Source organism: Pelobates fuscus, chromosome 3 (genome assembly GCF_036172605.1).
Source record: "Pelobates fuscus isolate aPelFus1 chromosome 3, aPelFus1.pri, whole genome shotgun sequence".
NCBI lineage: Eukaryota > Metazoa > Chordata > Amphibia > Anura > Pelobatidae > Pelobates > Pelobates fuscus.
The window spans coordinates 162,231,391-162,258,006 of NC_086319.1; the positions used below are offsets into that span (position 1 = coordinate 162,231,391).

General features: G+C 42.1%; 1 protein-coding gene across 1 annotated transcript in view; it reads left to right on the forward strand.

Annotated features, from left to right (window-relative positions):
* The window catches only part of KDM7A (lysine demethylase 7A), a 103,810-nt gene that overhangs the window by 25,853 nt on the left and 51,341 nt on the right, over nucleotides 1–26,616 (forward strand). Inside the window, exon 2 of the mRNA XM_063447606.1 lies at nucleotides 11,941–12,026. Within this exon, the coding sequence (XP_063303676.1) occupies nucleotides 11,941–12,026 (86 nt within the window). The remainder of the gene's footprint in view (nucleotides 1–11,940; nucleotides 12,027–26,616) is intronic.

Consider the following 26,616-nt stretch of genomic DNA (forward strand, 5'->3'; position numbering starts at 1 on the left):
GTAAAGAGAGCCCTATTTAGGCTTTCTTTATTGCAAGTTCTGTTTAAATAAGATTTTCTTATCCCTTGCTATGTTAATAGCTTGCTAGACCCTGCAAGAGCCTCCTGTATGTGATTAAAGTTCAATTTAGAGATTGAGATACAATTATTTAAGGTAAATTACATCTGTTTGAAAGTGAAACCATTTTTTTTTTATGCAGGCTCTGTCAATCATAGCCAGGGGAGGTGTGGCTAGGGCTGCATAAACAGAAACAAAGTGATTTAACTTCCTTTAACCCCTTAACGACGAGTGACGGACAAGGTCCGTCACTCAGGGGATTGCCTTAACGATGAGTGACGGACCTCGTCCGTCACCCGTTAAAATTAACCCCAGATCGTCGCAATCGCGGAGATCGCGGGGTTAATGGTGCTCCGGTCTGCCTCTGTAGTAGAGGCAGACCGGGAGCACCGACTTGCGCTGTCCCAGCACATGTGCTCGCTCTGACAGCATGTCAGAGCGAGCACATGTGCTGTGTATACTTACCTTCCGCCTCCCTGCACTTCCGGGTTCACTGAAGTGCAGAGAGACGGATCATCAGTGATCCTGCCCCCTGTAAAAAAAAAAAAAATAGTTAAATTAAAATCCCACCCCCCTTTACCCATTTTAATAAAAGATTAACCCCTTCCCTGCCAATTGATCACTGACTACAGTGATCAATTGGCAGGGATTACATTTTACTATGATCTGATTTTTTTTTTTTTTTTAACCCCTGAGGGTTAAATTTTTTTTTTTTTTTTTTTTTAACACTCAGGGGTTAAATTTCTTTAATTAATTTAAATATTTTAAAATTATAAATTTAGCTAGCTGGGGCGGGTGGAAGTTAGTGGGGAATTGGGGGATTTAGTGTTAGGCTAACTAGGGGTTAACGTTAAAAAAAAAAGTTTTAAAATAAGCTTTAAAAAGTTACAAAATTAAGTTAAAATAAAAGTTTTAATAACGTTTAAGTAAAAAATTACAAAAAATAAACCCTTTACCCAGTCCAAATAAAAATTAACCCCTTCCCTGCCAGTCGATCACTGCCTACAGTGATCAAAATACAGATCACAGTATTATACTGTGATCTAATTTTTTTTAACCCCTGACGATTAACTTTTATTTATTTTTTACCAATCAGGGGTTCAATTTATTTAACTAATTTAAATATTGTATAATTAAATATTTTGCTAGCTGGGGTGGGTGGGAGTTATGGGAAAATGCGGAATTTACTGTTAGTGCTGCTTACTGCTAGTTAGGGGTTAACGGTAAAAAAAAAAAGCTTAAAATGTTAAATCTCTAAAAAAAAAAAAAAAAAAGTTTTACGAAAGTTTAGGAAACTTTAAAAAAATTAATAAGCAAAACAAAACGCGAAGGTTTAAAATATGCCTTTTGAAATACCCTGGGGTGTCTAATTTAAGAAATGGTAGGCCTTTGTGGGGTAGTTTGCATTTAAAACCTGCGAAGATGCTTGGAAATTGCACATAGGCCCAGCAGCAAAATTCAAAGTTCGGTAAAAACTGATATGGCTTGGTCTCCTATATGGCACTGTAGCTTCACGAAATAGTGCCAAAGTAATTCATTGGGGGTGTCATTTTACTCAGAAGACTTAGCTGAGCATAATTTGGGGGTTTTGAACTTAGTGGCACATCTGAAATATACAAAATGGCCAGCAAAAATGCAATCCGTATGTGTAAAAAAAAAAAAAAAAAAAATGCCCAAAATAATTTTTTACCACATACTTTGGCATATAATGGTGGAAAAATGGGGGCATGCTAAGGCACAATATGCTCTACTGTGAATACTGAAAAGGGCAGGTCTCCTGTATGGCACTGTAGCTTCACGAAATAGTACCAAAGACATACAATGGGGGTGTCCTTTTGCGCTGAAGACTTAGCTGAGCATAATTTGGGGGGTTTGAACTTAGTGGCACAAATGAAATATACAAAATGCCCAGCAAAATGCAATCCGTATGTAAAAAAAAAATGCACCAAATTATTTTTTACCACATACTTTGTCATATATTGGTAAAATAATGGGGGCATGTTAAGGCACAATATGCACCTTATGAGATACCCTGGAGTGTCTACTTTTACAAATGGTAGGCCTTTGTGGTTTTTTTTTTTAACAGTCAAACTACTATAATACCCCAAATGGAAGCATAGGCTCATTAAATCCGTCTCTCAAAATTCGACTGTGAATACTGAAAAGGACAGGTCTCCTATATGGCACTGTAGCTTCACAAAATAGTGCCAAAGACATACAATGGGGGTGTCATTTTACTCAGCAGATGTAACTGAATACAAAATAACACTTTGTACAGGAATAGCACACACCAACTTTACAAAATACACATGAGAAGTTCTTTGTTATAAGTTTGTGTGCCAAAACCCCCAAAAAATACAATTTTACTCCAATATTTAGCAGAGGTTGGCGGTAAAATGGCTACGTAGAAAGTGTCAAAGCAACCTTAGGTAAATAGCCTGTGGTGTCTACTTTATATAAATATATACTTTTGTGTGGCAATTTTGTTTTCTTTTATGGCTATTAAGCTTACAAGACAAACATACCAAATTCTAAAATCGCTCCACATTAAAAGTTTATTTTACTCCTTGTGCTTTGTGACCTGTAACTACCAAACAAAACTTAAAATCCCAGACACATTATATATTCTGTAAATCAGAACAACTAAATGAATTTATTTTTAATTACTTTCCTTAACCTGCACTAATTGTGCACACATTTTTATTGCAAAAACTGTAAAAAAAATAAATCAAGATTTTTCATTTTTTTTGCATTTTTCTGTATTTTGTTATAATAAATAAGCATTTATGTATATATATGTTGCATCAAATTAAAGCCCTTTCTGTCCTTTAAAAAAACGGTATATAATATGCGTTGGTGCAATAAATTAGTAAAATGCAAATTGCAGTTGAACACAAACAGCAAAAAATGCCGTTGTCTTTAAGTGAAAGACAAGCTTCTGAAGCTCTGTCCTTAAGGGGTTAAACAATTTTCTCTTTCTCTGTAAAGTGAACTTTAATCACATACGAGAGGCTCTTGCAGGGTCTAGCAAGCTATTAACCTAGCAGGGGATAAGAAAAACTAAATTACCGTATATACTCGAGTATAAGCCGAGTTTTTCAGCACATTTTTTGTGCTGAAAAACCCCAACTCGGCTTATACTCGAGTCATAGTCTGTATTATGGCAATTTGCATTGCCATAATACAGACTGGGGGGAGAGGGGGGCTGGCAGAGCTGTACTTCCCTTTCCGTCAGCTCCCTCCTCCTCCGCGCCGTCCGTTCAGCACCTCGGTCAGCTCCCAGTGTAAGTCTCGCGAGAGCCGCGGCTCACGCGAGACTTACACTGGGAGCTGACAGAGGGAGCTGCACAGACCGCGCGGAGGAGGAGGGAGCTGACAGGAGCTGCAGGAAAGGTAAGTACAGCTCTGCCAGCCCCCCTCTCCCTCCACTGAACTACCAATCCCACTGGACCACCAGGGAAGGAGCCCCCCTCCCTGGCCAGCTAGCAAGCAGGGAGGGGGGACGAAAAAAAAAGATAATTAAAAAAAAAAAAAAAAATTAATAATAATTAAATAATAAATAATAATAATAATATAATAAAAAAAAAAAAAAAATTATAATTAATAATATATCAAATGCCCACCCCCACCAACACACACTGCATCACCACACACTCACACTTCATTCATATACACACACTGCACTCACACACTGCACTCACACACACACACTGCACTCACACACACACACACTGCACTCACACACACACACACTGCACTCACACACACACACACACTGCACTCACACACACACACACACACTGCACTCACACACACACACACACACACTGCACTCACACACACACACACACTGCACTCACACACACACACACACTGCACTCACACACACACACACACTGCACTCACACACACACACTGCTTGCACTCACACACACTGCACTCACACACACTGCACTCACACACACTGCACTCACACACACTGCACTCACACACACTGCACTCACACACACTGCACTCATTATATACACACTGCATTCATTATATACACACTGGAAATAAATATTCAATTAATATATACGCGCGCACTGCACTCATACGCGCACTGCACTCATACGCGCACTGCACTCATACGCGCACTGCACTCATACGCGCACTGCACTCATACGCGCACTGCACTCATACGCGCACTGCACTCATACGCGCACTGCACTCATACGCGCACTGCACTCATACGCGCACTGCACTCATACGCGCACTGCACTCATACGCGCACTGCACTCATACGCGCACTGCACTCATACGCGCACTGCACTCATACGCGCACTGCACTCATACGCGCACTGCACTCATACGCGCACTGCACTCATACGCGCACTGCACTCATACGCGCACTGCATTCATTATATACACACACTGAAAATAAATATTCAATTAATATAATTTTTTGAGGATCTAATTTTATTTAGAAATTTACCAGTAGCTGCTGCATTTCCCACCCTAGTCTTATACTCGAGTCAATACGTTTTCCCAGTTTTTTGGGGTAAAATTAGGGGCCTCGGCTTATATTCGGGTCGGCTTATACTCGAGTATATACGGTAAACGGAATTTGCAATAAAGGAATGATAAATATTAGATGACTTTTCACAGGAAGTGTTTAAGAAGGCTGTGCAAGTCACATGCAGGGAGGTGTGACTAGGGTGCATAAACAATGTAATTTTAACTCCTAATTGGCATAGAATTGAGCATTGAGACTGCAGAGGCATGCTCTACACACCAAAACTGTGTCCTTAAGCTAAAATTGTTTGGTGACTATAGTGTCCCTTTAATATTGAGTTTGACTTTGTATGTGTCTGCTTTATTCTATTGTACTATTTCCCTTGGGAGATACTGTTATGCATCTACAGTTAGGGTTAATAAAAGTTCTGACGTTGCCTTTCTTGACCAAAATGCTCAGCTACAAAAATGAGCAGTACAGTAGGACCTCGGTTTACGAATTTAATGCGTTCTCCGGGACGTTTCGTATTGCGAAAAATTCGTAAACCGAAACACGGTTTCCCATAGGAATGCATTGAAAACCAATTAATTCATTCCGGAGGTGAGAAAAAAGTCAAAGTATTTTATCTGTTCAAAACTCTTTATAAAGTGCACTTTAAAGGCATAAATACTGTACAGGGACATGATTAATCAAGCAATAACATTTCAAACATCCAACTTTACGTTTTAAAACATCACACATCAACTTTTAAAACATGGCAGACTGTTGGTAACATGGTACAGTACACTTCAACTGTACATAAATCACACGTCAACAGGGAAAACATGGAAAATTGCAAAACAATTTCAACACTTTTTGGAAGATGAGGAGGACGAGGGCAATTGGGCAGCACTAACACAAGCAGGTTCTTCATGTCTAGGCTGTTTTTGTAGGAACCTTTCCATTGTCTGCTGCCTCTGGCGCCTTTTAAGCATCCCTCGGAAAGGGGACATGATGTCTCCAAAAGGCTCCACAACTTGCTGCAAATGGCTCCAAAACCTCTCCAACACCTCCACACTACACACTCACGTGCTACCCACACTTCAGTATGCAGGGGGCGGAGCTATAAACCGGGACACTTGTTTCGTATTGCGAAAAAAAATCGTAAACCGAGGCATTTTTTTTTTTTTTTCGAATTTTCATTCGGAAACCAAATTTTTCGTTTACCGAGGCGTTCGTTAACCGAGGTTCCACTGTAGTTTTTTTATTCTTATTTACCTACTGATATCTGGCCTTAAACTATGTGCAAATAGACCTTAAAGAAACACTGTAGTTAAACCAATACAAACATTTATTCTGAACACTATAGTGCTGGAATGCATAATTCGGTTGAGTAAAAAGGCTCAATTGGCCATTTCTCCACCGCCATGGCTGGCCCCGCCTCCGTGGCTGAGATCAATATTGATGATCTCAGTCAATCCAGTGCTTTCCCATATGAAAGCTGTGATGGAGCTCTTGTACTCTGACAGAGTACCTCCTCCCAGTTTGCTTTCTAGCCACTTGCGAGGGATCCTGGAGCGCTTCAATCCCAGTTGCAGAGACTTTACTGGGGCCTCTGTGGAGCTTTTCCACCTAACCAGGCAGGTATCGTCTCTGTGATGGAGCTCCTTGTACCCTGACTGGGTACCTTTGCCAAGCTTGCTTCTTAGCAGCCACATTGGAAAACCTGGAACGCTTCTGTTCCAATCGCTTGATTGGGGTCTTTCTGTAGCTTTTCCACCGTGGATTAGTATAGAGTAACACATCTGTATAGCAGTCTCCGCCAACACTAGCCGAAACTTAGTGAAGGATAAAGTAGAATGGAATATATTGAGACATAGCACAGGAATTTATAAATAGACTCCGAGTATGGGGTCTCCATTCAAACTAACACAAGCCCGCCTTGGCGCCTCTGTCTGGGAGATAATGGAGACAGCTCCCGGTTAAATTAATTATCTCTTGGACACAGAGTGCAATAAAAAACAAACACACCAAAACATATATACAATATAACGGAGCACCTGTACATGTCGTATATCCCCGGAAAAGTCTATCTGGAGCTCCCATTCTGTCCAAAAAGTTTTCGGGTCGCATGTGACTAGCTCAAATTGGATGAAAGTCCAAAGTTCGGCGAGATCTGGCTAGCCTCTGATCTGGTGCCGAGTTCCTGAGTGTTGGGTCGAGTTCCCCGGTCACATAAGAACAGCGCTTTCCGTGAGTACAAGGAGCTCTTGATATCTTTCGATGCCTTGTCACCCTCTCTGTTAACCCTCCAAAAGGTGCCCTGCTTGATGATCCTGGGACAGAGAGCATTCCTGGTTAAAGTTATAGCGGACATCGATGACTCCGCAATCCACTTTAGAGAACCAGGTGAAATCACGGTTGATCTCAATCAGGTGCCCTGCGCTTCAGGGCTGGGAAATGCAGGCTGGAGGGTTAGTCCATAGTGATGAGTCTTTTGAGAGAGGGGTGGTGGTTTGGGGAAAAATTTACCCGACTAGGTTACTAAAGGATCTGCCACAGTCCCCTCTGCCTTTTCCTCTACAGTCCTTCTTCCAGGCAGGTATCGTCCCTTTTGCCTAATCCATCTTCAACTCTGCTTCCAGACTGTTATGCTGTGTGATAGCTCTTGTCTTTTCAAAGACACTTGTGGCTCTCTTGATTTATCTCAGGGTGAAAGGGATCCTCTAGCATGTATGCTTATTGAGCAGGGCTCTCAACCCCTCTGTTCCTGTGGGTCCACTTGTTTTGTTACAACTACGTGTCTGTTGGACCACCCATTGTACAGTACTACAGAATTTGCTGGAGCTATATAAATAATAATTGTGCAGCCAGCAAACTGGTCCAAGGACTCTGTTACTGGTATCCCTAAAAATCCACACAGTTCTAAAAGGAACTAACATGCTCAGCTTTATCCTTTCTCGGAACTAGCCCATAAGCTCATTACATGTAACTTATGGCAACAAATCAATAAAAATACAATCAAATTGCATCAGACAACATTCTGGAATTTATAATAACATAATTACATATTTGTAAAGGGGTGGGGAAGACAATGATTAACACAATATCTCTCCTGCCTGCAGAAATAGCAGTATGCAAATTAACAAGCCGTGCCATGTATATAGTGCATATAGCTGTTGCTACCAACAGAGAGTTCTATACAGGCTCCCTAGCCAAATACATTTTGTAACGGATCACCTGGCACCCCGACTTGGTACCTCCGTTGAAGGATGCTCCTAGCGCTTCCTGAGGACTCCAAGCACTGCAGCAGACACCATAACCACCGTAGACTCCCTCAAGAGTGTGGCGGAACCAGCCCCGCCACTTGTGCCTGGAGAGGACTGCTTGCCAGCCTCTTGCCCTGTGACTGTGGCCCTGGGATGTATTGCCCTTCTAGGAACTGATTTGGGCATGTTGTATTGTATTATGCTGCTACTGGCCCTTTAAGAACCATCTGGGGACATACTGTGGAGTTACTGGGTGGCCACCATTTCATGTATCAGAGGCACATGGTGAGAACAATGGATGAAGCACATGGTGAGAACAATGGATGGCAGCCATTTTAACTCACAGACGCTGTTGTGACTTTTCTGCATGGTGCCATCTCGCCGGTATTTGGTGCACAAAGACATCGTGCAGTAGTTTTAAACTATACAACAGAGGACACAATATACAGTAATTATTTTTCATATAGCCTGTATATGTTCTGCGGAATCTGCATTAAACTGTATCTTCCCGACTACTGAACGGATCTGGGTGAATTTTGGATTTTGGACTTTTATGGGGTTATTGCATGTTTTGGAGTCCCTGTGATATGTTTTTTTAAAACTGTATTTCTCTGTCTGTGATAATTATATTACCCATTGTGTTCAGTAATCCTATCACAGGCAGAGGGGAGGATTTTGTGTGGGAGTGTCTGTGTGTATTGTACGTATTGATTGGTTGTTCTGTAAAACCCTGTGGGCAGTACTAAGTTTGTGGATTGGGCATAAAAGAGGCTGTATGTGCCAGTACAGTCAGTTCTGCTTGACCTCAAAACGAAGTGTCGTCTCGTTATTGGGGGAATTGGATTGTATGCTGATTGAATGCTTTTCCTGTTAAGCTGTTTACAGCATTCATATGCTTGAGAGCATTTGTATGCTTCTCTGGTTCGGTGGTTGTGGTGTCTGCTGCAGTGCTTGGAGTCCTCAGGAAGCGCTATGAGCATCCTTCAATGGAGGTACCCAGTGGGGGTGCAGGTGATCCGTTACAAAGACCAAAACAGGAACAAGCTCTTACAAGAGCTTAGCAGTGAATATAGCAATCCCTTGTAGCAGATTCCCCCAATAAGAGACGGAACTCCAAATCGAGGGTGAAGTAGAACTGACAGAGCTGTGGGTTTATTGTTCTTATATGCACATTAGTACCACCCACAGGGTTTTGTAAAACAACCAATAAACATGTACAATACACTCAGACACTCCCACACAAAATCCTACCCTCTGCCTGTGATACAATTACTTTACACAATGGTTAATATAATTATCACAGGCAGGAAAATACAGTTTTGCACAATATTCATAACTCTAAAAGTATGCATCACATTCACATAAAACTTACATTTTCAGCATACTCCAAATACACACGTACGTCAAAATCACACAAATTGGTCCAGTGGGTCAAAAGTTAGATCAACGTCCTTTGTGACCAAATGAAGCATGGCTTTTCTGCCCAAAACCAGTTCCACAGTCTTCAATCCTGGAGATAATTGGGAAGTAATCCAATTATCTTCAAGGACAGAGGCAAAACTCCATTAGCCACATGGTAGCAAAATACATAAAAATATATAACTGTGCAGTGATTGCATAAAACAGGTACATTCAACATATCCCCAGATAGCTTAGATCTGAACGCACATTATGACTGAATGGCGCTCAGTTCACATACATACAGTTCAATTGCCATGGAGCCAAAGTCTTTCACATAGTCTTTCGTTATACGAATGGGCTCCATGGCATAGCTATCTGGGGTAACACACTGCTCACATAGGGAAAGTATAGAATGACCCGGCTTTCGGGTCTTTGCAGGGGAAAATCAAGCATTTCAACATGGGGCCATAGTCACAGGGCAGGAAGCTGGCAATCAGTCTTCTCCAATGCCCAGTGGCGAGGCTGGTTGCGCCACACATTTATTTGATAATAAGCATCAGCAGGACAGGAGAGCACACAAACAATAAACAAACACATTATACACACCCTGCACCTATAATGGTCACAGGGTGACTTAGACATAGGTGTAGTCCAGGGTCCTACATAAAGTGTCCATATGAAACTAGATCAGGGGTTCCCAACCCAGCCCTCGAGTACCCCCTACCAGTCCAGGATTTAGGGATTACCCAGTTGTGTTTAAAGTGTTTTTTTTTTCTTTCTCTTTCTAAAAACACCTTAGACACAACTGGGTGATCCCTAAATCCTGGACTGTTAGGGGGTACTTGAGGACTGTGTTGGGAACCCCTGCTCTAGATGATGGTGACTACCATCACAAAAGCATTGGGAGACATGTGCACGGCAAAACGCTGCGCTGTGCTGATCAGCATCTTTACATAGAGATGCATTGAATCAATGCATATCTATGGGGGAACATTCAGCATCTCCATGCAGTGTGGAGGCACACTGTGCAGCACTGAGATAGGAAGCACCTCCAATGGCTGCCTGAGGCCCTCTCTGTTCCCCTCCACCCCCCATGTAATTCAGAAGAGCTCCCCTATTTACCTTGCCCTGGGGAAGCCTTTGAGAGCCAGAGCAACTGCGATACCTACAGTGGGACCTGGCCCTGATTCTAGGGAACTCCTGGTCAAGTTTACCGGTTGTTTTCCCCAGCGTTGTCTTCTGATGTCTGGGGAGTAGTGCTATGAACAGTAAAAGGCTCTCCTTCCAGCTAAGAGGGAATTTCACTGGAGATATCCAGTCGGGATATCGGAGTTCCACTACAGTGTGTAAAACTTTTTTGTCAACCCTGTGCATCATGGGAAAAAATTGCTCTGCAACAGCTGCAGTGCCAATGTGCTGCTTTGCTTGTTTAAACCAGGACTTAACAAATCTATTGTGTCTGGATGCCATGATGAAACCGAACGGTGGACCAGGTCAAGAATATATTTAAAAAAAAATAATAATAAATATATATAATTTTTTTTATTTGTCAGGAGGATCACAGGATAAAACCGAAGCAGCTATTTTTGTCAGCAAGAGCTTGGGCTGTCTTGGTCCTGTAGCAGTGGAAACCGCTTAAAAGTTGGCATTGCGTTTTAACGCAGGTTCCTTACTTACAGCTGGTTACTGATGTCTTATCCTCTCTGGATCAGGAGCTCAAGGAAAAAACAAGTCATTCTAAAATGGAATGCTGCTTCTCCAGAGCTCCTCTCCCTACTCACTGCCTGCAGAGGTGGACAGGAAAACTTGTTGACTTGCTAGTGTGTGTATATGTGAATAACTCGCACATAATGAATCAGAGTGTGCTATGTGCATGCAGGTAATGGGTAAATAGTGACAGAAGACTGTTCGCTTGATATGTACGTGTGAGTGGCTGTCGTACAGTTGTGGTGAGTGAGGCATGTATGAGAAAATATATGTAATACAGAGTGTGTGGCATTTTAATGAAACTTTTGCTCTGGTTTTAAATTCTAGCTAGGATTACATGTAATTTTAAACTATGGTCACAGAAATGGGTGTGTTGATTTTTTTTTTTTTTTTAATACAGTTATTCCAAACCTTTTCCATTTCAGTTCCCCCCCCCCCCCCCCCCCCCTTTTTTTAAACTTCCTCAGTGTTTCCAGATCTTTGTAATTCAAACATCAATAGCAGGTGTTTGGACATCAACCAGAGTAGGAGTTCTCTGCCTCTCTCAGCAGTTTTGGCCAGCTGTTGGATCCTAACATTTTGCTGTGGCATTTAGCTGGGATTTCTGTGTGTACTGTATGACTCATTTTTTTATTTTCACTAAGGAAACGACCCAGGATGACATTTTCCGTTGTCTGTCATCTCCTTAGCACGTGATTTAACATCTGCAGATTTGCCATTACTGAAATGTTGAATTATTTTGTTTACATGCCCGCCTGTTTCACCAAATGTCAACTGATATTTAACCCTTCTAAAGGCTCAGGGGTTGAGGATCATGGTTTTACACATTTGGCACTGGAAGAGTTGACCGTGAATTCCATACTTGGCTTTATTATAAAGCGCTACGGAATCTGTTGGCGCTATATAAATGGCAATAATAATAATAATGTTGTTTTTGGTTATGTGCATTGCAAAGACCCAGTTTTCCAGACAGGAAATGTTAATGTAGCACTTGATAGCCAATCCCTTATACAATTTTATTTCTTCTTGCAGCTGTGTGAAAGTAGAGGAGCATCAGGCAGCTGATATTGACCTGTATCATTGTCCGAACTGTGAAGTACTACATGGGCCCTCCCAGTGTAAGTATTTTCAGCTTTGTCATGCAGTTAAATAAGACCTAAAGTAAATTTTTAATATTCGGATAATTCTTTTTTTATTATGATATAGGTATACATTTTTGTAGACTGATCTGTATACAGTTTAAGGGTTAGTGGACACCTTTATATATCCTAAAGGGAAATTTCAAACACTATAACAACTACAGCTTATTGTATTTGTTTTGATACTTAAAGACTATGGGTGAAGTTAAACTGTTTTTCATTAGACTGTATTGAATAATTTTAAGTCCATGCACTGACAGGAATGTCCTAATACAAAAAATAGATTCTTCACTACCTGTTTGTACAAAATATTTGTACACCATGCAAATAGAAGCTGTTAGCACAATATGTGAAAGATATGACCATCAAATCTATGCTAACAATTTGAGGATTAAATACTGTAAACCTTTATGTCAATGAACCCAAATATTATGGATTAATTAAAAGTGTAAATTCATAATTATAATGCTTCTATAATAAGTGGTGCAGTGTACACCGCCGTTCTGGGACACTGCTTGACAACTACTGAAGGGACTGCACGTATCTACTGTCTCCTGACACTTTATTCCCCACAACAACCTGTACTAGTTATAACGCATGTGCGTTCTGTTTATGGAGTTATCCGCATCATGGTAAATATGAATGTTTCTGTACGTGATTTGTTTGTATGGGTTTGTTATGTTTCCATTCTCCAGATTCACCAGACACGGTGCATCTGCATTTACTGTAATGTTTCTAAATAATGTTTTTACTTGAAACATCACTTTTTCCTTGGGCAGGAATTCCCCCGATTAGTTTGTAGGCACAAGCGTGATCATTTGTAGTAATTCTTTGTCGTTGTGGCTTTTTTTTTCTGTTAGAAAGGCATGCAGACTGAAATCTTAAAATCATCACTTTTCCAGTGACTTCCTAACTGCGTTTTAAGAAGAGCAACCTGAAAGTGAAAATTACATGTGCTGTGTGTGCTTGTAAATGGGAACTGAAATAGTGTTTCTTGCATTGTTCCTTTCTTGATGCATTTGACATTTTAATAGTTTAAACGTTAAACTAATCAACTGATCTTTTGGCAAAAGGGTTGTTTTGGATTTATTTTTTTTTTTTCCCCTCCCTCCTTTTCTTAAGACAAATGCCTTCTGGCAGACATAGGCATGTAAGGACAAAATGAATCTTCAGAGTACAAGCAGTTCTGGTATTTAAATAGAACCTCACATGCTCAGTTGGGTTTTTATCCCCAGTTATAAGCCATCTTCCATGCTAAAAGGATTTCACAACTGGTGCATGCAGATAATATGTCCCCAGGGAAACTAGCGAAAAAAAAATGCTTGCATGAATGGTAGCTTGATGTATTCGTTGTCAAAAAAAGACCCTTGGTATTGTAATCTCCAAGTAATGTAAGATCTTAATGGGAACCGTCACCAAATGTGCATCTTTCCAAAGAGCCGGACTGTCTGCTTACATCCCCCCACACCTTTTTTTTTTTTTTTTTTTTTTTCCTTTTTTTTTTTTTTAATTTAAAAAAAAAAAATTCACTTTAAGTGAAATTGATTATTATAAAGGGTTAAGCACTTACACTGAAGATGGGAACTCACTGTATTGATTAAATAACATCATTATCGATCCTGTGACATTCAGATCTTTTCCTTCCTAATGAAATTCACATAATATGCTCTTTTAGTATCCAGCTAGTGTGGCTAATGGCTGTAGTTTTTATAATTAAATCCAATGGAAGATTAATTTCACTGCATAAAAATCTCTGTGGCATGTGTTTCTATAATGTCTTGATAAGTTTGTCACAGCTTAGCTGTAACATTCAATAGATCACTCTGCTACTGGTACAACATGGCTAACCTAGTCTGAGGCTGATTTATTGCTGTCTGCACACTTACATATTTAGTGAAATGTAATCGTATGTCTGTGTGTTGGTTCTGGAGTTGTTATTGATATTATTTATACAGATGTGAATTTAAAGCAGTGTTTAATCAGGAACAGCTTTCTTTTCAATAAATGCATATGTGTTTCACTGCTCGATTATCTGCCATTTAGAAGTTAAAGGGACACTATAGTCACCAAAACAACTTTAACTTAAAGGGACACTTCAGGCACCCAGACCACTTTTGCCCATTGGAGTGGTCTGGGTGCCAACTTCCACTACCCTTAACCCTGCAACTGTAAATATTGCAGTTTTCATAAACTGCAATATTTACATTGCAGGGTTAACCCCTCCGCTAGTGGCTGTCTACTAGACAGCCACTAGAGGGCACTTCCTGGTTTATAGCACAGATTTTCTGTGCTATAGCGTCGCTGGACGTCCTCACGCTATGTGAGGACCTCCAGCGTCGCTGAAATCCCCATAGGGAAGCATTGAAAGTTTCTTTCAATGCTTTCCTACGGGGAGGTCTAATGCGCGTGCACATTGGGTCTCCCCCGCTACCGGCCGTGCGTGCGCAACAGGTCTCCCCCGCCAGATGATGGGGGAGGAGCTTGGGCGGACCCTGCACCAGCGCTGAGGGACATTGGCGCTGGAAACAGGTAAGTCACCGAAGGAGTTTTAACCCCTCCAGCAACCTGGGGGGGGGGGGGGTGGGTGGGAGGGAGAGGGGACCTGCAGTGCAAGGAAAATCGTTTTTTTTTTTCCTGGCACTGGAGAGTCCCTTAAATGAAGCAGTTTTGGTGTATAGAACATGCCCCTGCAGCTTCACTGCTCAATTCTTTGCCATTTAATAGTTAAAGCGGCACTGTCATGCCGAATCACGTTTTTTTTTTTTTTTAAACCCCCCCCCCCTCCCGCCTCCACTACATCCAATTGACCCCCTAGTCACCCCGAAATGCCCCTAAGCCCCTCAGATTACCTATTTTTAAATCTGTATTTTCTGCCCTGATCTTTATTCAGGGCGCCGCCATCTTTGTGTGGGTAGGTGAAGTCCCTGTGGGACATGTCATCTACCCACACTACACAGACTGTGAGATTCCCGCACATGCCCAGTGAAACACCTGGACATGCGAACGGGAATTTCATCTATTCATTCATTCATCAGACAGACGAATGAATGAATAGAAAAAATCAGATGAACAAACTAACACTGTGTATCAGTGTTCGTTTGTTCGTTCAGTTTATTACAAGGAGGGAGCTACCGGCGTGCAGCTCCCTCCTTGTAATATGTAAAGACAGAAGCGGTGGGGAGCTGTGCTCCCCACCACTTCATAAGCCCCCCAGATCCCCCCCTCACTCTATGGGGGTCAATATGACCCCCATAATAGCACAAGGGAGATTAAAATCTCCCCAATGCCCCTACTCGCTATACCGCGAGTAGGGGCATGTCCACTAAACAGTGAGCAGCCTGTGGCTGCTCACTGTTTAAAAAATAAATGGTAATAAGGAGGGGACCTACTGTCCTCCCCCCTGGCCCCCACCCCTGCGCGGTGGGTGGGGGTACTAATAAAATTAATAAGGGGGGGGGCCCTACTGTCCTCCCCCCCCCGGCCCCCACCCCTGCGCGGTGGGTGGGGGCCCTAATAAAACAATAAGGGGGGGGACCTACTGTCCTCCCCCCCTGGCCCCCACCCCTGCGCGGTGGGTGGGGGCCCTAAATAAAGATATGGGGGGGACCTACTGTCCTCCCCCCCCTGGCCCCCACCCCTGAGCGGTGGGTGGGGGCCCTAAATAAAGATGGGGGGGGACCTACTGTCCTCCCCCCTGGCCCCCACCCCTGCGCGGTGGGTGGGGGCCCTAAAAAAATAATAAGGGGGGGGTCCTACTGTCCTCCCCCCTGGCCCCCACCCCTGAGCGGTGGGTGGGGGCCCTAAATAAAGATAGGGGGGGACCTACTGTCCTCCCCCCTGGCCCCCACCCCTGCGCGGTGGGTGGGGGCCCTAAATAAAGATAGGGGGGGACACCTACTGTCCTCCCCCCCTGGCCCCCACCCCTGCGCGGTGGGTGGGGGCCCTAATAAAACAATAAGGGGGGGTCCTACTGTCCTCCCCCCTGGCCCCCACCCCTGAGCGGTGGGTGGGGGCCCTAAATAAAGATAGGGGGGGACCTACTGTCCTCCCCCCTGGCCCCCACCCCTGCGCAGTGGGTGGGGGCCCTAAATAAAGATAGGGGGGGACACCTACTGTCCTCCCCCCCTGGCCCCCACCCCTGCGCGGTGGGTGGGGGCCCTAATAAAACAATAAGGGGGGGGACCTACTGTCCGGCCCCCACCCCTGCGCGGTGGGTGGGGGCCCTAATAAAACAATAAGGGGGGGGACCTACTGTCCTCCCCCCCCTGGCCCCCACCCCTGCGCGGTGGGTGGGGGCCCTAAATAAAGATATGGGGGGGGACCTACTGTCCTCCCCCCCTGGCCCCCACCCCTGAGCGGTGGGTGGGGGCCCTAAATAAAGATAGGGGGGGGGACCTACTGTCCTCCCCCCTGGCCCCCACCCCTGCGCGGTGGGTGGGGGCCCTAAATAAAGATAGGGGGGGACACCTAATGTCCTCCCCCCCTGGCCCCCACCCCTGCGCGGTGGGTGGGGGCCCTAATAAAACAACTACTGTCCTCCCCCGCCCCCGCCCTGGCCCCCACCCCTGAGCGGTGGGTGGGGGCCCTAAATGACCCCCCCCCCATCAAAGTGACTAGGGGTCCCAAGCCCCTAGTCACCCCTCCCACCCCAAAACATTCTAACCCCTACCTACCCCCCTCACCCTAAAAATAGTGAGGGGGGAATAAAATAACTAACCTGTAAAAAAAAAATTAAACTTACCATTTGACGTCTTCTTTTTTCTAAATTCTTCTTTCTTCAGCCCCCAAAAAGGCCAAATAAAAATCCATCATACCCGTCGCACTTTAAAAAAAAAACGAGCGCAAAAAAAAATTAATCCATGTTCACCCATGGAGGGCACGCCGCGTACTGAGCTCCGCAGGGCGGGTCAAGGCTTATAAAGCCTTGCCCCGCCCTGCAATTAGGCTTAGAACACACTGATTGGTTGGTTTAAGCCAATCAGAGTGCTCTGTGTCATTTTACACAGAGTGTGAAAATTCAAAAGAACTTTCCCACGCTGTGTAAAATGACAGATCACTGTGATTGGATGGTTTTCAAGCCATCCAATCACAGTGCTCTGTGTCATTTTACAAGCTTGGGAAAGTTCTTTGGAATTTTCCCACGCTTGTAAAATGACACAGAGCACTGTGATTGGATGGCTTGAAAACCATCCAATCACAGTGATCTGTCATTTTACACAGCGTGGGAAAGTTCTTTTGAATTTTCCCACGCTGTGTAAAATGACACAGAGCACTCTGATTGGCTTAAAACAACAAATCAGTGTGTTCTAAGCCTAATTGCAGGGCGGGGCAAGGCTATATAAGCCTTGACCCCCTGCGGAGCTCAGTACGCGGCGTGCCCTCCATGGGTGAACATGGATTAATTTTTTGCGCTCGTTTTTTTTTTTGTTTTTTTTTTAAAGTGCGACTGGTATGATGGATTTTTATTTGCCCTTTTTGGGGGCTGAAGAAAGAAGAATTTAGAAAAAAGAAGACGTCAAATGGTAAGTTTAATTTTTTTTTTTTTTACAGGTTAGTTATTTTATTCCCCCCTCACTATTTTTAGGGTGAGGGGGGTAGGTAGGGGTTAGAATGTTTTGGGGTGGGAGGGGGGGTGACTAGGGGCTTGGGACCCCTAGTCACCTTGATGGGGGGGGGTTCATTTAGGGCCCCCACCCACCGCTCAGGGGTGGGGGCCAGTAGTTGTTTTATTAGGGCCCCCACCCACCGCGCAGGGGTGGGGGCCAGGCGGGGAGGACAGTAGGTCCCCCCCCTTATTATTTTATTAGGGCCCCCACCCACAGCGCAGGGGTGGGGGCCGGGGGGGAGGACAGTAGGTCTCCCCCCCCCCCTTATTATTTTATTAGGGCCCCCACCCACAGCGCAGGGGTGGGGGCCGGGGGGGAGGACAGTAGGTCCCCCCCCCCCCCCTTATTATTTTATTAGGGCCCCCACCCACAGCGCAGGGGTGGGGGCCAGGGGGGGAGGACAGTAGGTCCCCCCCCTTATTATTTTATTAGGGCCCCCACCCACAGCGCAGGGGGGAGGACAGTAGGTCCCCCCCCCCCTTATTATTTTATTAGGGCCCCCACCCACCGCGCAGGGGTGGGGGCCAGGGGGGGAGGACAGTAGGTCCCCCCCTTATTATTTTATTAGGGCCCCCACCCACCGCGCAGGGGGGGAGGACAATAGGTCCCCCCCCTTATTGTTTTATTAGGGCCCCCACCCACCGCGCAGGGGTGGGGGCCAGGGGGGGAGGACAGTAGGTCCCCCCCCTTATTATTTTATTAGGGCCCCCACCCACCGCGCAGGGGTGGGGGCCAGGGGGGGAGGACAATAGGTCCCCCCCCTTATTGTTTTATTAGGGCCCCCACCCACCGCGCAGGGGTGGGGGCCAGGGGGGAGGACAGTAGGTCCCCCCCCATCTTTAACCCCCGCGCGGGGGGGGGGGGGGGGGGGGGGGAATTAGGGAGTTATCTACTAAGCGGCTGCAAGATGCAGCCACGGCAATGAATAGGATCGGAGTTTCATTCATTAGAATGAAATTCCGATACGAACAAAGTACCGAATTGCATCCTAACACCAATGGAGAAACTCTTCTCATTCTGTTAGGATGCAATTCGGCAGTTTTGCCGGCGTTCTGTCTAAGTGACAGGACGTTCGGCAATACTGACAGGAAGTATTGTGGGAACAGGGAGGAAAGCTAGGGATCATGGGAAAATTGCTCTGACCAGCGGAAATGAAGCACACTTTGCTCCTCCGCTGGTCAGAGCTGGTCAAGCGGAGGAATCCTCCATAAGGCAAAGAGTCCCTACTTTGTCTTATAATTTTAAAGAAAACTAAAGAAGACTGGAAGAAAAGAATAACAGATCCCGAGAGAGGGGGAGAAGAGGAAGAGATTGAGGAAAGGTAAGTTCGGCATGACAGTGCCGCTTTAAATCATTTTGTTTATGAACCCTAGTCACCTCCCTGCATGTGACTTGCACAACCTCCCTAAACACTTCCTGTAAAGAGTCATCTAAAGTTTATCCTTTCTTTATTGCAAGTTCTGTTTAATTTAGATTTTCTTATCCCCTGCTATGTCAATAGCTTGATAGACCCTGCAAGAGCATCCTGTATGTGATTAAAGTTCGATTTACTAAGCAAGAGATACAATTGTTTAAGGTAAATTAAATCTGATTGAAAGTGAAACCAGTGTTTTTTTTCATGCAGGATGTATCAGTCATAGCCAGGGGAGGTGTGGCAAGGGCTGCATAAACAGAAACAAAGTGATTTAACTCCTAAATGGCAGTGAATTGAGCAGTAGAACCTGAGAGTCATGATCTATACACTAAAGCTGCTTCATTAAGCTAAAGTTGTTTAGGTACTTTAGTGTTTCTTTAAATCACTTTTGTTTCTGTTTATGCAGCCATAGCCATACTTCTTTAACCCCTTAAGGACACATGACATGTCATGATTCCCTTTTATTCCAGAAGTTTGGTCCTTAAAGGGACACTATAGTCACCTGAACAACTTTAGCTTAATGAAGCAGTTTTGGTGTATAGAACATGCCCCTGCAGCCTCACTGCTCAATCCTCTGCCATTTAGGAGTTGAATCCCTTTGTTTATGAACCCTAGTCACACCTCCCTTTATGTGACTTGCACAGCCTTCTATAAACACTTCCTGTAAAGAGAGCCCTATTTAGGCTTTCTTTATTGCAAGTTCTGTTTAATTAAGGTTTTCTTATCCCCTGCTATGTTAATAGCTTGCTAGACCCTGCAAGAGCCTCCTGTATGTGATTAAAGTTCAATTTAGAGATTGAGATATAATTATTTAAGGTAAATTACATCTGTTTGAAAGTGAAACCATTTTTTTTTCATGCAGGCTCTGTCAATCATAGCCAGGGGAGGTGTGGCTAGGGCTGTATAAACAGAAACAAAGTGATTTAACTCCTAAATGACAGTAAAAATTGCAGGGGAATGATCTATACACAAACACTGCTTTATTTAGCTAAAGTAATTAAGGTGACACTAGTGTTCTTTTAAAGGTTTTTATCTTCTGTTCTCGAAATTGAATTTATATTACATACACAAGGCCCTGCAGGGTCTAGCAAACTATTAACAAAGCAGTAGTAAAGTGTACACATTAGATGACTAGTGTCAGGAGGTGTTTAGGTAGAGTATGAAAGTCGCTTTAAGGGAGGTGTGCCAAGAGCTGCATAAACAAAGTTATCTCCTAAATGGCAGAGAATTGAGCAGTGAGACTACGTGATCTATACACCAAAACTGCTTCAAGTATGTCCCGTCTAGGCCCTTAGGATCTGCTGAAGACTTACGTCTATCTTCTGTCCGTACTCCCACCTCTGATGCTCGCCTTCAAGATTTCTCGAGGGCTGCACCGTTCCTGTATAACTCGCTTCCCTCCTCCGTTAGATGCTCACCCAGTCTCCACTCCTTCAAAAAATCGTTAACACACTTCTTCATAAAAGCGTATCAATTAAACTGTTAATAGCTCCTGACTGATTCCTCTTCTGCAACTGTCATTAGTCTAATACTATCCTTACCTTTTTGTGTCATTTTACTCCACTCCCTTTAGCATGTAAGCTCATTGAGCAGGGCCCTCAACCCCTCTGTTCCTGTGTGTCCAACTTGTCTGGTTACAACTACATGTCTGTTCGTCCACCCATTGTAAAGCGCCGCAGAATTTCATATAAATAACATAATAATAATAATATAATAATAATAATAATAAAGAAGTTGTTTAGGCGACTATAGTGTCCCATTAATTTCAGCTGATGCATGCAGATCTGGCATGCTGAATACCAGATCTGTCTAAAGAATAATTTAGGGCAAAGTTATAAAAGTGGAGAAATTACCGGTAAGTGATATATGCCCTAGTTTTCATGGCGATTACTCAACTTTTTCCTCTTGGCTGGCACTGTTGTTAAAAGTTTTATAATGCTCATTTACACTGTCCATGATTATAACGACATTCTCTTTTTCACATAGTTAAATTTTTTGACCTTAGACCCATGCCATCTCTTTCCATATGGCATTTGTAGAACTTCCTACTGTATGCTGCTGTGTGTATACCTTTTTCTTCCTGCAGGCTGTGTTTATATATAGATACAGGAAATTAGATTACTCTGTGTAATTCCTGTTACTCATTTAAGCTATATATAAACTATTTCCTGGCCAGGAAGCTACTGCCTTTGTTTTTTGACTATAGGGGGTGAAAAAATTATTAGAAAACACAGGCAAATCCTCTCAAGTGTTAAATCACAGAAAGGAAGCACTTTCCCATTCAGGCACTCGCTGGAGTTTTGTGAAAAAAAATAAAAAAATAAGTTTTGATGTTTATTTTAAATGCGTTTTAATACTATGCAGTTCTATTCCTTTTTTTTTTTTTATTTAGAAATGAGGGGAACAGCAGGTATGCAAACTTTAGGCCAGAAAAACGCTCAGTTTTGAATAACTCTTCCCCTATCCCAAAGCTGCTTTCTTTTCCTAAAATGTTGTCATTTATTCAACACAACTTGCGCTCTAGTGAATACATTCTTTTATAAATGTATTTTCTTTTCACATTTCTGATTGCATTATGTGTACCTACTATTTGTATAGTATGTCTGTTTGTTCTAATATACAATTTAGAATCCAGATCTACAGTTGTACTGCCGTGTATTCCCAAATGTAATTTGCAGTGTGGACATAAAGGATCACTATAGGGTCAGGAGCACAAACATGTATTCCTGACCCTATAGTGTTAAAACCACCACCATCTAGCCCCCCCCGGGCCCCTCATGCCTCCCTAAAAATAGCAAAATCTTACTGTATTCAAGCCTGAAGCTGGAGATCTGCATGCTGTTTGCCTCAAAAAAACAAGCTGTCTGCTGACTTCATCAGAAGTGGTGGCCTGATCCAATCACAATGCTTCCCCATAGGATTGGCTGAGACTGACAAAGTGGCAGATCAGGGGCAGAGCCAGCATGATTCAAACACAGCCCTGGCCAATCAGCATCTCCTCACAGAGATGAATTGAATCAATGAATCTCTATGAGGAAAGTTCAGTGTCTGCATGCAGAGGGAGGAGATACTAAATGTTTGAATGCATTTTAGGCAGCCATGACCCAGGAAGGATCTCTATCAGCCACCTGAGGAGTGGCCAGTGAAGTTATCACTAGGCTGTAATGTAAACACTGCATTTTCTCTGAAACGACAGTGTTTACAGCAAAAGCCTGAAGGTAATGATTCTACACAACAGAACAAATTCAATAAGCTGTAGTTGATCTGGTGACTATAGTGTCCCTTTAACCATGGAGAATGTGTTTACAGTGTGCTGGAAGAATTGTATGGAATTGAATAGCTCACAAGAAAACAATTGTTACTATCTAATGTATTGTCGTCATATTATTATCTGCTGTGAGGAAGCATTTGCTTATGGAGATAAATTGTACAAAATGAAAGGAACACTCTAATGTGAATATGAGTTTGCAATTCTGCTAGCATAATGTATTTACTTTTTCTTCTTGTCTGCATGTGGATTGTTCACCCTTCTAGCCCGCAGATTGTCAATGTTCTTGAGATACATAGGTTCTCTGGAACATGCCCCAAGTGCACAAACTTCTTTTAAACTGTACACACGTATACTACTGTAGTACTCACATAGAAATTAAGCAGACCACTTACAATAAAGCTGCATTGTGGGCTTGTAACTCTGTCTTGTCAATGTGATTTTTGAAAACAAAAGGAGAAAGAAGATGGAAGGTAGCGCCAGTAATATCAAGTGTATTCAACTATAATACTTTTAATTTTTTTTTTATATTTTTTCAGAATATAAAATTAGAATATAAATAAAAAGTCCACAATAAAAGTCCAATCAGAAAAAAATACCACTTGTAAGGGAACAGCCAATTCTTGATAGAGGTCGTTTTTAAAAAATATTTTTTCAGTTTTATATACTTATTACTGGCGCTACCTTCCTTCTTTCTCCTTTTGTTTTCATAACTTTTTAAGGTTTGTGAGGAAACCCTTTTTATGAAGGTGTGCTGCCTTTGCTTGTCCTTTGCTGTTTGTTAGCGCTGGCCCTTTGTCTGTAATGTGTGATTTTTGTAATAATGCTTAATTACTATTATTTTGAGCTTTAGCTTTTTTCTGTTTTTCCTTTTATTATATATAAAAAAAAGTGCAAGCAATTTAGCATAAAGAAATGTCCAGATCCGTTTAAAACCAATCAGCCTTACTGATTTTGAGGAAGATCATGTATTGAGTATCTGACTCTGATTAGCTTCATGCAGACCTCGGTAATCCCAGGATTCTTTGGGCTGCTAGACATGGCTGACCATGCAGAGTGGTTTTTGAGGACATACAGCAGCTGGAACATGCAGCCTTTGCACAGCTGCTGCACATGTTTCGCCAGGGACCGATTTTCAAACCCTAACCACTGGTTTAAAGTAAATTACTTTCTCTACATTGAGATGGAATTCAGGTTTAAAGCCTGTGTTATCTTATTAAGGAAAAATTAAATTTCAAGACATCATTCCAGACTGGTCCATATATATCCAGCACCAGTTTATAATATGCTTATGTGTTTAGTATAAGGAAGTCTGTCATTAAGGGAAAGGTGTTCCTAGTATAACCAGAGAAGCTTATAGTTCTCTCTCCTTTGGTCAAAAGGGTGAATAACCCATTGAAAGTTTGGAGCTTGTCATAAGTACTAAAGCGCTTACAGCCATCACACACTGTGCAGAAGCTGTCTGTGCTAATGTTTGTTTCCTCCAAGATCATGAGAGGGCAGTAGCAACGAAGCACACTTGACCTTTAATATACCTTGACCCGATTATGCTAGTTTCAGTCAACTGTTTTAACTCAAAAAAACTTTTTTTCTTAGAGTTGCTATGCAGAGTGAGCGTATTAAATTACTCCATTTAACTCATTGGCGCCAGTGTGTTTAAATGCCTGTAATTGGCTGCTTGCCAAGAAAGCCTGACCGCTTTCAGCAAAAGGCAGTTGTAGATGGACAGATGTATTTTAATTGTTAAATTACATGCTAGACGTAGACACCTTGACTGACACCCAATCCATGCTTTTTATTGCTCACAGTAACCACTTTATCTATCAATATTCATTCCAAGTTAGAATTAATGTTTACTCTTTATATTTAGTGGGGTTTGTTACACAATTTTATGCTTTTTGTAGTTTTTTTTGTTTTGTTTTTTAGAAGAACTGACTTTAAGTAAACCAATTTTGGCATGTTTTTTATATATTTTTTTTATTTTCCATTTCACATTGTGAATAGTAGGCTATGTCAAGGTATCTTTGTAATAAGTGTTAAATAATTATATGCTGTTAATTGACACAATAGAGGCTTGAGCATCCTAAGACCTTGGAGCCTTTTGAAAGACTAATTTCTTTGTATGAATATCCATTCATGCATGCATGTATGTATTTGCATTTAACATTGTGACTTTTAAAGATATTTCACTGATGTTTTCTGTGCAAGTCCTGGGTTCTACTAAGATTATAGAACAGAGCTTTTTAACTATATTTTCTCTATTCTTTCTCCTAGGTTGTTAGTGTTTGCTTAAATCTACAGTGCCCCCTACTGGAACTCAGGCTGGATTAACCACAAGCCTCTCCAGAAATACAGTACCTACCAGAGGGTCTTTTACTCAACTGTGGGACTGTGCGATAGTGACTGCCTGAATATTATTTTGCTTTGAAGACTACAATGATATTTTCACTCTCTAAATCCTCTGGTCAAGTTTTAGTCTCCTGGAGATTACACATACTATAATAAATAGGAAGAAGTAAAAACACAAAAGCTTTGTAAATAAACCATTTCTGTTTGCTGCACAGACTCTGGAATATTTTGAATGCAGACAAATTACAACGAAGTATTGGAGTGCAGTAATTAGTGGGAACACTCAACAAAAATAGGACTAGGTTCTTTTAAAGGCCTCCCTATTTAATTTTTTATTTGTTTTTATTTTTGTTTTACTTCTAGATGGATGCCAGTATCTAGAGTCTTAGACCTGTGGAGCAAAATTCTCCCATGTAGGGTTAAATATAAATCACATCCTTTTAAAATAAGACTACATAAGATAGGTCCTTATATAGATCTAATAATATAGATTAAATATACAGATTCCACATACCACTTTTTTGTAGTTATGTTTTTATAGAATTGTCAATACTGCAATATATCAGTCTGAAAATGTCACAATATGCTCATTCTTGCTTGCATGAGAAGGACTGCATCTAGGTCCAACTACTAGTTGGGCTTCAAATTAATTTAATGTCACAAATTGATCAATGTTATTGTTAAAGTTCCAGATTAATTAGTTAAACTGATTTTATTTTTTCAGACCATAAAACCATTCTATTAATATTTTGGCAGTGACAGGATAATATTTATTCTTCTCTAAACATCTGCTTCTACAAGGCTGTTACATTTCAATTTTTGTCCCAATTCTCCTCAAATGACATTTGTCTGCTTGTCACTGGTCATTATTTTGCAATTTATTACCTATAGGCACATTTTCTTCCACCATGTTGGGTTTATTTTATTATTTTTTTTTGCTGCTTTCAAATAAAGGAATCTCTGTGGTGTTACTTTTCAGATCCATATAAATCCATATTTGTTTTTCCTATGTGATCTAAATCATTGTGTCTCATTTCACACTGCCATGTTTTTGTATACTAGAATATAGACACTATTTTGCCTCTTGCAAGCTGTAAATGGTATTCAATCACTTGTTAAACCAAGACTGCTTGGCTGATGATGATGGTGGTTTTATTCCAGCATTCACTAGAGTCATTCATTTATATACATTTGTGTTTTTTTATTTTTGTTTGCTTCCCTTAATCAACATAAACGTTAAAATTATTTATTTTGTGATATTTTTAGGGTGAGTGTTATCGAACCATAAAGTACCTAAAAGTGATTACAAAGCTTAACATCTATAGGGTGTGCTTGGAGAAGGCTAAATGTGTGTATCTATTTGCATGTACATTTTATGTGTGTAACTCAAGAGTGATGGGTGCTGATTTAGCTTAATATGATCACATTTGCATTGATTGATGTTGGTGCAGCCTCACAGTGTTTGTGCACATCCTCTATTTATTGGACCTCCTGTCACTGTCTGACAGAATTGTTTTCCTATATTAACTAATAGTTTTACAGATGGGGCTTGCTAGGCACTTGCTACTTTAATTGACTCAAATATTCACAGCTGCCAGTAGAATAGCCCATTCAGATTTGTAGAGCCTGAACTGTCAGCCAAGTGTCTATCATTTTGGGGATCAGCCAAGTCTTGAGACTCATTTGGCTTTGTGCGGTCTGTACAATGAAGTGAAGACATGCTAAAATGGTTTACTGTGTAAACCTGGTTCTATAGTGAGCCTGCTAACTTTCCTGCCCTTTTAATCTACAGTAATAGTAATACGTGTCCTTTTGAAATGCTAAACATTTGGCCAACATTTAAAGATATGGACATGTTCAGTGATATTGCAACTTTCAAATGTTTTCAAAGTGGAATGTTATTTGGCAAAATCAGCAGAATGGATGATATCA